Below are 15,191 nucleotides of genomic sequence, written 5' to 3'. Positions count from 1 at the left end.
TTTTTTATTAATTTATTTATTTTCTGAAAAGTAAATTGTTAGAGGGATTTGGAATTGTGTAAGTACCAGTAAACATGGTGTCTGCATGTTTATGCATTCTTGTGTGTGCTTGTTTGTCCAAGGGAGAGACAAATCTGATGCATGGTACATAGAAATCGAGAACTGGAATACCTGGCACACTTTTTCTCAAGTTCACTACCTTGATTGCTTAGGAAAGTCTTCTCCTTTCTCTGGACCTGAGTTTTCCTGTCAGTAAAATGCATATTATTATGCATCCTTTGGGGTATATTTTCAATTTACAGATGGAAAGTGCTGTATGAGATGTAGCTGTTATTATTTATTGATTTCCATCATAATGAACAACTTTTTAAACAAGTAACACAAAAGCAGATATACCTCAGTCTGGGGCAGTGATAAAGCTGCTATGTGATTTTACAATTGCAAGTTCCTAATAATGTCAAACCAGAGTTTTTTGAAAGATTCTCCTCTATTAGATTGATCATGCAAATGTTATTTGCTTCAAATCTGCCAGGATTAAAACCTCTTGTCATTGCTTTGTCTAGGTCTTTTATTTTTTAATTGGTTCATGTAGAACTTTTAAGAAAAAAAGGTACCATATGAAGTTTGATTGCACTTGTATGTGCAGTATTGCTATAAATGAGATAATAAAGGATCTTCAGAGTTTTGTCTTTTAATTAATCTATTATTTAATTTAGTGAGGATAACTCCAGTGAACTGGAATTAATAGAGATGTTTGAATTCAGCCATGAGGAAAAAAAATGGTCGCTGCTTAGTTGTTATTCTCCAATTAACAGATTTATATCATTTATTAAATGGTTTAGTCAGGCAGTAGCAAGCCATTGTTTCTTAAGCAAAATATAGTATGCTGAAGATGACTTGATGTGTACACACTAAATCTTTGAATGGATAAACATTATCACTTTGTTTCTGTACAGAGAGCCTCGAAAAATCATCCTGCACAAGGGCTCCACAGGACTTGGTTTTAACATTGTGGGAGGAGAAGATGGGGAAGGCATTTTCGTGTCTTTCATCCTAGCAGGCGGGCCTGCTGATCTCAGTGGAGAACTGCAGAGAGGAGATCAAATTTTGTCTGTAAGTATTTGTGTTGGGCTTTGCTGACAGATTGCTTAATCTTGTTCTTTGTCTGTACTGCAAAAGACACACCAAGGAGGCTTCATAAAGCCTTTTTGGTTTCTATTGTGTGAAATCCAAGCTGGAAACAGTTCATCACTGAGTATTTTGTTTATTTACTCTTGCTTTTTATACCATTTGTTCAGGTTGTTAGCTGCAGTGAGACTTAGCTCTGCTTAATATTACCTACAGTATGGCAACACCACAGTGAGGACCTCAGCATTCCTTAGTTTAGCCCATCATCCAGTTCCATTTTGCCCCAAATGCACTACATAGTTAGAAGATATTTCCTAATTTTAGCTTTTCTTTGAGGAGAAATAGTAGGATGAAATCATCCAGGCTGGGGGTGCCATCTAGTGTGCAGTAAACTGCTTAGCAACTGCCCCAATACAATGAGGTGATTAACTAGGTTATGTTAATTATCTCTGTGCCTCTAATGAATTTGGTGATCACTCTGAAACTTATTTTGAAATTTTATAGGATAAGAGGCTTTGTAGCCTGAGGTTATATTTTGCATATTTAGTCTCAAAAACATCTATGAAATTTTTCTTTCATGTATGTGTTGATAGTATGCAGTTCAAAAACAGCATTTAGGCTCTGTCTTAGGCTCTGTCAAATAATTGAACATCTGACTGAAACAATCTGAACATAAAGGATTCTGAAGGGCAATAAAAGCCTTGAGAGTGTAGTTAAGTATCCATTCACATTATTCTGCCTTACAGAAAAATGAAAACAACAACAACAACAACAGAAAACAACACCAAGAACAAAACCAAAATCAAAACATTATACAAATTGATACACTTGGGCCTGTTTCATGTAAAGTACATAAACAGCTTTAAGGCAAAGAACTGAAGCCCAGGAATTACTCATCCCAGATGAGTGACCAGCCCATGAAGCTGCAGTGTCACACTCATTCCCACTGTCGCGCTTTCTGTTCCTGACATCTTGTATCTGGGGCTGCACTTGGGTTAGTGGCAGGGAAAGAAGATGGCTGTGAACTGGATGGTTTGTGGCATGGTTATGTGGCAGGTTCCTGGTCAGTGTGTGACTCCCTTCAAGGGGGAGCTGGAACTGCTTTTCCTACATTGCTTAGGCATGTCTTGACCTCTGGCGTATTCTATGACTAGTGAGTTTAACTTCTGCACGTTGAAGTTTACGTGTGAAAAAGTAACAAAGTACAAAGTACAAAGCTGCTCCTTTGTAATATATAGAAAATCTCGTGAGCTAACACTGAAGGGATACAGTAACCTGAAATTGTGGGGATCCATTGTGGGTTAACCCAGCAGGCAGCTCAGCACCACACAGCCATTCACTCGCTCCCACTGCGCCCTGGGTGGGATGGGGAAGAGAATCAGAAGAAAAAAAGTAAAAACTTATGGGTTGAGGTAGAAAGAGTTTAATAGGACAGAAACAGAAGGGAAAATAATCAGAAGAATGACAATAAAAAAATGCATATATATAAAAATTGTGCACAATGTAATTGCTCACTACCCACTGACCAATGCCCAGCCAGTCCCTGAGCAGTGGTTCCCCTGCCCATGGCCAAAACCCAAGTTTAACTTTTCAGCCTGACACCATACAGTATGGGACATCCTTTTGGCCAGTCTGGGTCAGCTCCTGGCTGTGTCCCCTCCCAGCTCCTTGTGCACCCCCAGATACCTCACTGGTAGGGCAGCAACAGAAGATGAAAGTCCTTGGCTCTAGGCAAGCACTGCTCTGTGACGGCTAAACGTAGGTGCATTATCAGCATTATTTTTCTCTCAAATCCAAAACATGGTGCATACCAGCCACTATGAAAAAAATAACTGTAAACTAGACGAAACCAGGACAGGATCATAACACTATCTTTTATCTTGATCTGCTCCTTGCAAATAGTTAAAGAGAAAGGACAAGTAGAAGACATTTATGTACCTTGAAGAGATCCCTAAATAAGTTCATAGGGAACTGCAAGAAAACCACAATAGAATCTTACAATGTTATCAGCATGGAGAGATAAGGAAAGCAAATGCCTGTGCCAACAAGAATACAGACAAGGAACCTGAGGAATAGAAATGGAAATTTCTTTAGGACGCTTATTTCATTTATTTTTCTTTGGCTAGATGCAGCACAAGAAGGCTGAATAAAAGAGCACTATGAGATTGGAGCCTTCACAGTACATTGTATTCAGAAATCCAGCAGCTCACATACAACTTTAAAAGTCCATTTTGTTTTATTTTTCAGCAGGCATATATTTAGCACTGTGGGATACTGCCAAAGTTGAATTTTTAATTCCACTTTTTGTCTATTTCACAGCAATGTTTTCATAAGTTCTAATTAAACTTACCAGTGTCACTGCAGCATTTACTTGTCATGCAAGAGTAGTTTGTTTGTTCATTGAACAGAGGGATGGAAATTATTACTAAATTAGACTGCATATATTTCCCCAGGCAATCACTAAGTCAGGCACTGCTGACTTATTAAGTCACAAATAACTATTATGAATCCACTTTTCCCATGCTCAAACAAAACAAATGTCATGCACGGGCTAATTTTAGAGCTGATTAATCTTAGACCATTGTCTGGTGAAGGGTCCTGGACACCTTAATTTTATCAAGCTGCACAGAATAGGCCTGTTTCTCTCTGTCTATTCGTACTTGTCTCATCCCTCAGAAACACTTACCTCCTTACTATTTCCCTACTTGTTTCCCTACAGTTTACCCACTTGTTTCACAAAACACGATAGATGTGGTTTACCAAGAACTAATAATGCACACCAAGCTAGTATATTAAATTAAATTGGGGTTTGTTAAATTTCTTCCAGACAGGAAGCAGCATAAGTGATTTAAACTTTGGAGACCTGGAATGAATTCCTGATTTTTCTGTTGTTTTTCCGTGACCTTGGTCGAGGTGCTTTAATTTTCAAAGCCACCTTCTCCAATGTAGAAGAGGAGAATCACAGCAGTTTCATAATTCGTGCTTGTGCTGTAAATACGGCAAAATGTTGACTAGTTGAGAGCTGTGTATACTCACCTTCAGGTGGGTACCTGTAAATATACCTTAAATAGACTGCAAATCCATGAGTAAGTCCCCACAAAGCTAGAAATATGCACTGCCTTTGGGTGATTCACTGGATGCATATGTAGTCCCAGAGTCAGCCTGTAAAGCCTGACGTCCCATAACTTTTCTGCCTCATTTTCTGCCTTCTCACTGTTGAGTGAGAGAGGGGCTGTTATGTGACAGAGTCCAAACATCCTCCAAGGGGCGCTATGACATATTATGGGCAAGGAGTGAAATTTGAGTTTATTTTCATTAAACGCCACCAGGTGGCATCACAGGATCAATAATGACAGAAATCTGACTGCTAAAACCTTAGGAAAAACAGTGATAGCCATATTCTCATTTTTTCAGTTAATTGACTGGAAATGTTTAAAACTTATCTCAGGAAGCAGGCTGATATTCCAAATGCTTCTGTGCAAAGAGACAAAATGAGTCATATCTGAACCTTGAATGCAAATTGAAGAATAATGGAAAATGTTCTCTTTCAAATGGCAAACATTTCAAATACCAAAAAGTGATTTATAAAGTTACATTTACAAAAAACTGTTTTTCCCCTCTAAAAAGTGGTGTTTTAAACGCTGGTTTCTTCTTGCTATACTTCATTATAGTCTTGTGAGTTCTTACCAAACTAATCATTTTCTTTTTGACTTCCAAATGTCTTTAAAAATGTGGTAATGCGTACATCAGCAAGGTTCACCGGTATGACAGAGTATGTCCCTCCCACTAGGGTTGTCCTGCTATTAAGTAAAATATAAATGTTACCAAATAGCATCTTGAATACTAATTGGGATAAAGAACTGATTTGCTAGGTTCTGCCTACACACAGATTAGCTTTTCAATCAGAAGTGTACAACACAAACAGAACAGCTAAAAATACCAATGGAAGTATTTCCATTTTATAGCAGTGGAAATGGGATGCCATTATGTTAACTGATTTCTTTAAATTACGGCAGGAAGTCTGGGCCAAGACAAAGTTTATATACTGCTTGAACTCTGATCTAATTCCAAGTTCTTCATCTGTTAGGAAAATGAGGTCTCTAGTACAAATAAAACGTATTTTTCCTTGATGCCACTCTTGCAATTTGAAATTCCAATTCCAACACTGAAGGATATTTTGTCTATTAAAATAGAAATGGGAACCCAGTGTTGTTTAGTGAAAATCAGTTTGATGAGCACAAATGATTTCGAAGAGCCATAAACATGATGGCCACACCTTGTACGTGTATTCTAACTGACAGAAAACAGTGCAAATCTTAACATTTTAGAGAAGAGACACACACATTGTAAGTTTTGAATACATTTTAAGTTTTAGGGGAAATACTGGGAGGGATAGGGGGAGAAATACAGTCCTATTAAAATATATATATATTTATTAACATAACGATTTTCCTTTACAATCTCATATCAAATTACCATAAAACAAAACTACTTGATTTAGATGTCTTGTCTTGTGTTCTTCAAAAGCACTTACAGTACCAGTCTGGCAAAATTCTCTGTATGTACATCTACAGAGCAGAGAGTTAGCTTACCCACGCAAATTCAGAAGCAGAATTAAGATTTACTATTTCAAGGCTTGACACACAATTTACACACAATTAATTAGAGCACATTGCTCCTTGAATTTCTTTTCTCACATTTTTTCAAACACTTTTTTGATTTTTCTAATAGACTACATCAAGTTAAGTATGTGTGTAAATGAAAGAATTTAAGTGCATTAATAGCCATAGGGAAGTTACAAGTCTTAACTATTGAAATGATTGAATTTTGTGTCGTTGGGCAAGACTAAATTTCAGATTAAGATACTTAAAGATAGGCATACTTTCTGGGTGTGTATTTCCCATTAAAATCAATAAAGACTAGAGATTGATTCACCTGGCCAACTATGAGGTGTGTAGAGCAGGTTGAACTGCTCTGTAGTCCTTATTGCCTGTATTGATTGGATATCCATTGACTATAAGCTCAAACACTTATCCTGTGTGTGCATGTCTATATTTAGGCATCTTAAACTGAATTTCACATTTCATCTGTTTGCCTTTACAATATATGTTTGATTTTTCACCTAATACTGTGTTTGATTCATCACAAAGAAACGCAAAATGTGTGTCATATAAACAGTATCAGTTTTATTTTATTCTCCTACATAAATGCTTTAGTACCTTGTGTCTCACAGTGGCAGGATTAAGTGTGGCTGCTATCCTGAAAGCAGTCAAGAGAAAGAAGAGACTGCTTGCTATGAAGCAAGACTGCTGCTCCCAAGCAACACATCCTGCCAGTTACATTAAGGAGATAAAACATGTTTTCTGTAGAGTAATTGCTGAATAAGGGTGGGAAAAAGAGTAGAAAAAGAACAGGCTGCACTGCGAAGATGCAGGTAGTACTCTCCTAATGCTTCCATTTTCACTGGTATCTCACCTGAAGCAGATGAACAAAATCAGACAAATTCTGTGTGATTTTCATCTTGATCTAGCATAGTATTCATCATGAAGTATTCGTACATGGGGAAAGATGGTATCTGTTATCCGCTGCTACTTCCTGAGAATCAAATAGCTACATACTGGGAAAAGGGCTACCAGAGATATTCTGCAGGGATTTCGGTAATCTTCTCATCTGGTTGATGGTATTATATATAGTTAGTTTGCAAAACCGGTATTTCGGCATCTCAATTCTGTATTGCCTTTGGTTTTTTATACAAGGTTTTTCCTTGTAGAGGGAAGGTCATCTCTTATATTGATCAGATTTTATCTTCTGTCTGTGCGTTGTCCTGCTGTCATTTTATGTGAGAGGTTTGCTTTTCCTTATGAGCTTCTCCTTCTACTTAGTTCCTCCCACACAACTCCTACCCACCTTCTCACACACATCTGTAGCAAAAATAAAATACACTTAAAAAAAAATAATGTTCTGCAATTTCTACTCCAAAGTATGTGCATATAGAGCAGGATAGACCATTAGAACTCTGTACCTATTTATAGCAATATTTATGCTCCATTTTGCTGCAGTTGGAATTGACCTTCCGATTGACTTCCCTTACTTTGGTGCAGAGAAGCTTTCAGCTTTCTAATTTAAAATGGCTTTTTGCTCATGGTAAAAGCAGTAAAACTACTTATGGCAAAGAGTGCATTGTGTTACCTAGTTACAAACTAAAAAAAAAAAAAGTCAAATACTATTTAGTTTTGCTTCTCAGATTTTTTTTTTTTCAAAATTGCAACTGGCTTGGAAAATGTTTGAATCATCTCCACTCGGCCCAATCCCAAAACAGGCTTTATGATGGAGATTGCTATGGGGCACGGAATCCTTTCTCCATGGAGCATCAGTCACTCTTGTGTAATAGTGTTAGGATTATGAGAGGTACTCCCTTTGCCATATAGCACTTGCCTGCAGAGGCACTGACCATATCCTTAGGGTGCTTACTTTCCTGTGGTGTTGAAGATGATGTAAAGTTTTTGATGAAAAGTTTTTAGAAAGTTATGAAATTTGAGGATGATTCAGAAATGGTAGTAGGTCTCTAAGAGTCCTCCATCTATTTATGTTTACGTGAAGTCATCCAGGTGCACAGCATCCCAACCTTGTAAATGATCTCAAATTCACCTTTTACAATGTGTTTATTATCTTCAGATATATGTCCAGTATTTGCTGTCATCATGATAAATCAAAAACATTTCACATGACAACACTGAATCACCATTACAAAATTTCTGTACAAGATGAGATTTTTAGAGGTACAGAAGGCAACTGGATACCTAATAAACAAAAGCTGGGTGCTACTGCAAATCTGTGCTTTTGAAAATCCTCTCTTTTATATATTTGAAGAGGTGGCATCATCATCATCAATTAACAAAATGCCTTGGAGTTTAATTTCCATGTCAGGAAAAATCTAGCATTCTCCTTGACCATGAAAATTGACTTCAATGAAGTATGAGCTGTGTCTATGTAAAAAACATCATCTGCAAATACTTACCCTTGGATAAGAAAGCTGGTAAAAGGCTGTTTTTTAGTGCTATTGATAAATATATATGATCTGATGACTGGCTAAGTTGAACTTAGACATATTCAACCTCAAAACATGATGCACTTGTTTTGTAGTCAGGGTAACTGGATTATATTGCCATAGAAGCTAGTAGACTTGTCACTTTGGGACTTCAAAATAAAATAGATGGCTTTCTAAAATACAATCTTAACGGAGCTTCTAGGGAAAAATTTACCACCTATATGCTAGACTAGTATGTGCATTAGGTGACTGTAGAGCTACCTTTTGTCTTTTATTAATCTACAAATGTGTCTTCCTGATGGATTTCTCTTTTTTTTCTCTCTCTCCCTTCTGTTTCCTTTCTCCCTTTCCTTCCCTCCCACTATTTTTCTGTAATATATAGTTTATATTGCAATTTCCTTGATGCAGTAACTGCTTACTTAAGTCTTTGATATTGCCAAGCACGATTAGAACCTGATAAATACTATTAACAATTCTCATGAATAAGATATGTCTCTTTTTGCCAAGCAGTGTTAGCTATCAGACCTCTCAGTTGTGTCATGCAAAGCTAGCAAATTGGCCTAGACCAGAGCCCATGTATTTTTGCTGTGATGAAATCATCAGTTGCCTCTAAAACATTCATTTTGTAATTGCCTCAATGAGTAGGAATGATCTGATGCCAGACTGCTTGCTCTTCAGCTCCTAATTGTTTAAGGAGGAGTTCACATTCACTTCAAGGATTCTAAATTAGAAAAATTTGTTTCAAGATTGTCGAACAGAATTATATCACATCTGATATATTGAGGATTTGGGGTGAGCTTTATAGCCTTCTGTGTAGCCTTAATGTCGCTTTCACAATGAAGGGAAAATAAAAAGAGAAATTTGAAAGCCAAAACTACTACTGCTGGACAAAATGGCTACATCCCTGAGTGTTATTCTTTCAGAGATTTTTCCCCAGACTGGACTTGTGCTTAAACAAACTAGACTCCAGGCATCATTCTGCTCTATTGCCCTGTAGGTTTCGTGTTCTTGAGTAATTTAAAAAATGATCCTATGACATGAGATGCATAATAATAGAAATTGGCCAACAATTAAGTATTAAGTAGGGTATTTGAAGGATATCTGCAGTAATTTCTTGGAGAAGATTTTGGGGATCCTTAAAAAAAAAAAAAAAAAAAAAGATATATATGTCTTTTTGCTGAAGAAGCAAGCCACTGTTAAAAATAAAACAAAGCAAAACAAAAAAGCCAGAACAACTACAGAATACAAGAGCCACTTCCTTTCTATTGTTTTTTAAAAATGTATACTATATTTGAGACTACAGCTCATCATCTATTCAAAGAGTCTGTGTCACATAATCCTACTCTGTAGAGCCACTAATAACTATGAACATTGTGATTCAGGCAGTTTTAATATTAAAAAAAAAAAAAAAAAGTGAGCACTGAACAATTCATTTAGAGCTGAACACTTCACCTACAGCCAAACATTCCAGTTAGACAAGCTACCACTGAAGCCAAACATTCCAGTTAGACAAGCTACCACTGAACCATTCAAACATTGCCTCATGGTCACTGGCTTGAATTCAGTATAGATTTGTTGTGACACAAGACACAAGATGTCATCCCGCATCTCACAGGCCATGTTACCATAGTCTGTGAATATGGAAATATGGAAAGCCTGTCAAGCAGAGAATAGGGCAAGGATTTCAGTTTTTAAATTTGCCACTAACTCACTGCTTGGAGTTCAACAAGTTACCAATGCCCTACTGTCTCTAAGCAGCCTCTAATATTGATTTAATTTTTTATTCCAGTACCTGAGTAACTTTTACATATTGGCTTCAGCTGGAATGATCATTCTTATCACCTTTGAGTTACAAGACACTTAGTAAAATGGAAACCTTTACTTCATTTCAAAAGCAGAAGAATTGCAATAATTAGTTCCATTCATATCATTGTTTGAAATTCAAATGAGAAACAAGAACACTACAACATTATGAGAAAAACTAAAAAAAGGGTAATTTAGCTATATGCATATTTTGGTAGGAAAAATTCCTTTTAGGACTGTGTGGAAACCAAGATCTATGCTATAACTGCTACCAGCAGGGGAATGCCTATGTGACCCAGGCTGAGAGTAGGAGACAGAAATCCAACTGCTGAAAACAGAATTAGGGAGAAATAGGATTAATTCAGAAAGTCAAGAAAATGAATGAAAGTAGCAGTTGTGTAAAGTAAAAGCTGTAGGAGGGAGGAGGGACAATCTGGTATTTTATCAGTTTGGAGTAGGAAGATAGTACTAACTGTAAAGGAGAGTGAATATATGAAGACAGACTTTGGTGAGGAGATTACATTGTAGTAAGATCCATGAAATTATGTGGTGGTATTTGAGTGACCAGGAGGGAGGAGGGAAAGTAAATAAAACAGCTGCTAGGTTTAAATTTAAGATGTGGTGATGAGCATTTTAACTTAAATGAATATTCCTAATTATTAAGACTGATGAATATTTTGTATATAAAATAAATGGAAAATATGAATATATATTTAAAAATTAGTTAATAAATAGTGGTCTGCACTATTAGCCAGTATGGTATACATATATGAATTTTTTCACCATTAACAACAGTTGTATGAATATGAAAAGACTACGTGTGTGTCTCTGATTAGACTTTACCATTTAGCAATGAGATAAAATACCATTGATCAACTTGTAGTTGCAGGATCACATTGGCCCAAGTCAGTAATGGAGCTAGCTGGTAGCTATTTAGTGACCCGAGTGAAGTAAGTTTAATGTTCTTTCAGGCTCCTATAAGTCTACGTGTCCTTTTCCAAAGCCATAATTTATTTCAAACCCAGATTAAACAAGTTTTAAGGAATTCTAATGGAAGTGAGAGGAAATGGCTCTTAAACTATCACTGTAGTGAATGATTTCAGTGCAATTACTTTGATTTCAAAGTTTGCCAATCTGGCATCATTCACAAAGACTACAATTACATGGAAAGCACTTCTATAAGGAAAAATTCTGTTTCATTTAAATTACAAATTTAAATTTTACAGTTTGGGTTAAAATACAAGTCTTTGACTATGGTTATAGACATAACAGGTACTACTTGGAATGATTTATGTGATCTGGTGAATCATAAAGCTGGTTGATTCCTATAGTAAAAGGCAGTGTGTGCAAGACACCACTTCAGTAACAGGATATTTATTCCTGCTTTAAAGATGTAGTGCTTTGATACCTCTTTCAGCAGGTTTATCTCTTGCCTTAAACTTGCTGGCAGGAAAAGGCATACTAAGTGATACAGCTTGTACCCCCACAGTGTTTCTTGTTTTCCAGACAGAGGAGAATTTGCCTCTAGAATGCCCAGCTCATCAGAGCATAAAGACCGGCATACTAGAGGCAGAAGTCATAATTCTAAGGTAGAAAGACAAGAATTGACAAGGTCACTGAAAGTGCTGGCCCATAAAAAGAGAGAAGGAGAACATGGTATTGTGTTTTCAGTGGAGTCAACGATAAGGTAGCCACCGTCATAGCATGTCCAAGCTAAGCAGTTTTAACTGATAGGAATAAAATAAAGGCATGGAAAAACAAGAAGAAAAGTGAGAGAAGAGCAATAAAGTGCATCTGAATATTTAAAACAAGGTAGGCTAGACAGTGAAAACTCTTTTCCCCATGTGCATTTCTCCGTTCTTTCTATTTCTAAGCGTTTTCTTGTCGAGCAAAGCAAGAGCTGGGCTGTGCCAGCGGCCGGGAGCTGTCCTCCGTGCTGAGCAGGCCTCGGCCACCAGCTGGAGGCTTCGTGCAGCGAGGAGGTGACAGTTCGCTGCTCAGCAAAGGGCTGTATTTTGGCAACATGCATGAGTTTCTTTGAATTCTTGTAATTTTTGCGGGATTATATCTGTTGTCTGAGTGCTGTGGGACATTGCGTAGCATGATTATGCCACCTCCTCATGAGGAAAGCCTTCCCCAGACGTGTTCAGAGCAGGTCACCCCTAATGTGTGTTTTTTACAGTGTTCCCCATCTTGCTGGAAGACCATACTTCCAGCACCTAAGGGGTGATGCTGTGTATTCCGTTTCCAATGACTAGTCAGGACTGCTGGAGAACATGGCTCAGCTTTCCTCTCATCTTTTGTTAATGACCTTGAGAATGCCTAAGTCGATATGCAAAGTTAAGGCAGGTGAATAAGGTTCTTTGTATTACCTCTTAATGCAGTCAGTGGGAATTCTGGCTGTAAGAGTTGTTCTTAGTCAGACTTCTGTTTACTTTTTCAGATGACAAAAACTCTTATTTTATCAGTTAAAAAATAAAAGAATTCAACCACAACTCGAAAAAAAAAAATCTTCTGTATTATTCCATGGTAAAAAGGTGCTTTTCTTTGCTATTTACCTTACTCTATAAAAGCAGTTACAATGTTACTGACAGTTCAAAGCAGAAGTGAAAAGAACTCCTTTATGTTTTCCTCACTAGAGAAGGGGTGTGTTTTTCCTTTCCTGTCCAACTTATCAAAAGATGCTAGGCATTCATTTAATCACTGTACAAAGATGAAATAAGGTAGTTTAAGTAAATAAATGTCAATAAAAACAGATATTCTGCAGGACTTTGCTGTAGTTGAATGACCTACATGTGGGTCATGCTCAGGTTAACATAACAGGAGAAGACGGTCAGACTTGAGTAAGTCGTAAAATGACACTGTTCAGAATTGAACGATATGGGCTACTCAGATATTTTAAAGGAATATAGCCAGTTTTAGAAGAATGTGATCTATACAAGAAATATATGCAATCTTTCATTTAGAATATGATTTAGCATTTAATGAAGTAAATAGTGCTTTTGTCTGAGTCAATGAATTCAAGGACAATTACTGTAATTCCTATGAACTATAGTTGTATTTTTTTTTCTCCAGATCAGTTTAATTTCGTCTGTAGTTTTAAACTATAATCTTTCATCACAGAACTTCTCTTTGTTTGTAAGCATTTTAACCACTTTTTGTCACAGCATACAGGAGAGACAGATGTCTGTATAAGCTGGAGGCTCTTCTTATTTCCATTATGTCAAATTCATTTAGGCATTAGGCACTGGAAATTGTGCAGTCAAATTCATTCTAAGCTAGGGCATCAGGATTGTGCAGTCAAGCTCAGAACTACAAAGTGCTACTTTGCTTATTGTATAATGCTTCTTAAAGGAAGCTAGCCCATTTAATAGAGAAAAAATAAGACCTTTGAATATACATTAAACTTTCCTACACACACTTAAAATTTTTCTGGTATTTTTGTTTTATTTACTGATTATTCTTGACAAAAACAACATTAAATTAATTGAAAGCAGCAATTGAAATATATTTTTGAAATTGAAATTTAATCATTTCAAACAAATGTATCACCATACTCAATTGTTATAATTAAGATACTGCTTTGGAGGAAGAGGCAAAACAGAATATTTATTTTACCCTACTGAAAACTCTTGTTCGTTTTGGCCTGAGGGTAAGAATTTGATTAAAATGTGTAAATTAATGGCATCATTCATCCAGATGTAATGTTTTTACATGAATATGCTCTTTTTCAATTAGAAGTTCTGGGACTTGATTATGTTTGTTTTTAAATATTGGGAAATGATATTTTTCAGGGCAGAAACTGAGTTAGCATTTACTCTTCTCATTCTCTAGCAAGTCCGACTAGGTGATAGGAAAGTCCTTTCTAACTTTAACATCTATTATTCTGTAGGAAGAACCTGTCACAGGCATTATTGAACAATACAACATGTAAACAGACTCACGCCTGTCTATTTGGCAAAAAAAATGTTTGATTTTATTCTGCAGTTATGCACCTACAAGAGGGAAATCAATGTTTTGGCAATGCAGTGTAGTTAGGTCGCTCACCTGCTCAACATATATTTTTTTTATTTTTTTAATATATTTTTATCCTTAATGCTTTGTTGGATTTTTAGTTTTTAGGTCAACTATAGGACTATTGTTCTGCTGAGGAAGAGCAATAAGCATGTGCTTTGTTTCTCTTTCCTACATTCTTTCCTTTTATCTGCAGAGATATTACTATGATTTATTAATGGTTTTTAATGCTTGCTGTTCTGTTAATACAACTTTTATAGATCACTATGTTGTTTTCATATTTTGATTAAGAGAAGCTTGTGTTCTGAAGTCTACTGTCTTCAAGTTTAAGCCTAAATAAACTGATTTCTAATTTCTTTTTTTCACCTTGTAAAACTGACTGGGTGACATCATCCATATGCTTCTCCCCAGGTCAAGCACTTGAGAATTCAGGAATGTTTCTTTAAGTTTTTCTTCATTCAGTTCATCCTATTGCTTCTTTCTCAGGAGCCTCTCAAGGACTCCAGATACTGAGGAAAAAAGTAAACAAAAACAAAACAAAACAACAACAAAAAAGGAGATAAATGCCAAGCTTTGAAGGAAAGGTGACCTGGTTTCAAATTTGTCTTCTTCAGAAACACTGAATCCAGGCTGAGTTTCCTTTATGGCATGGTATAGGCACTGTGCTGCCTATATGACAGAATTCTCTTCAGGCCTCCAGAGACACCAAAGCTGTGACTAAAGCCCTGAGTTAATGAATAGTGCTGGTAGGCCTTCACCCAGTATTAAGGATCATAGTATCATCACTGAGTAAATGTAGGGCACAAAACCCCTTGCTTCCACAGCAGTAATCTAAATCGCATCTCTTTTTGGGAAGTTTGTATTCTCCACAGTGGTTTTAAACTAAGTCCTAATTGACACTATATTCATCTTTAGGTATTATCAGTATCATGTATTACAATATATTAGATTTTGTGATACTAAGAACTCTGATTCTTTTTTTTTTTTTTTTTCTTTTTTAGAATGCACTTAACTATTGCCATTTATGATACTATATTCCTAGGCTAAATGTCAGCAAGTTTTTTGCAGGTGTCTTATGTTAGTCTTGCCTTCCACCGAAGTTGAGGTTCACATATAGAACTGTGATAAAAGTATTTGAACCTTTGGCTCATTTTTATTTATATTTGTTTTGTTTTGTTTTGTTTTGGAAGCTTCCACA

General features: G+C 36.4%; 1 protein-coding gene across 4 annotated transcripts in view; it reads left to right on the top strand.

Moving 5' to 3' along the window:
• The window catches only part of DLG2 (discs large MAGUK scaffold protein 2), a 1,033,555-nt gene that overhangs the window by 801,348 nt on the left and 217,016 nt on the right, over positions 1–15,191 (top strand). For all 4 annotated transcript variants that reach the window (XM_035560441.2, XM_035560439.2, XM_050713151.1 and 1 more), the window contains one exon: positions 957–1,113. In XM_035560441.2, the coding sequence (XP_035416334.1) occupies positions 957–1,113 (157 nt within the window). The remainder of the gene's footprint in view (positions 1–956; positions 1,114–15,191) is intronic.

Source organism: Cygnus atratus, chromosome 1 (assembly GCF_013377495.2).
Source record: "Cygnus atratus isolate AKBS03 ecotype Queensland, Australia chromosome 1, CAtr_DNAZoo_HiC_assembly, whole genome shotgun sequence".
NCBI classification, from domain to species: domain Eukaryota; kingdom Metazoa; phylum Chordata; class Aves; order Anseriformes; family Anatidae; genus Cygnus; species Cygnus atratus.
The sequence above is the reverse complement of the archived record's forward strand: the minus strand, read 5'-3'. Positions and strand labels throughout refer to the sequence as shown.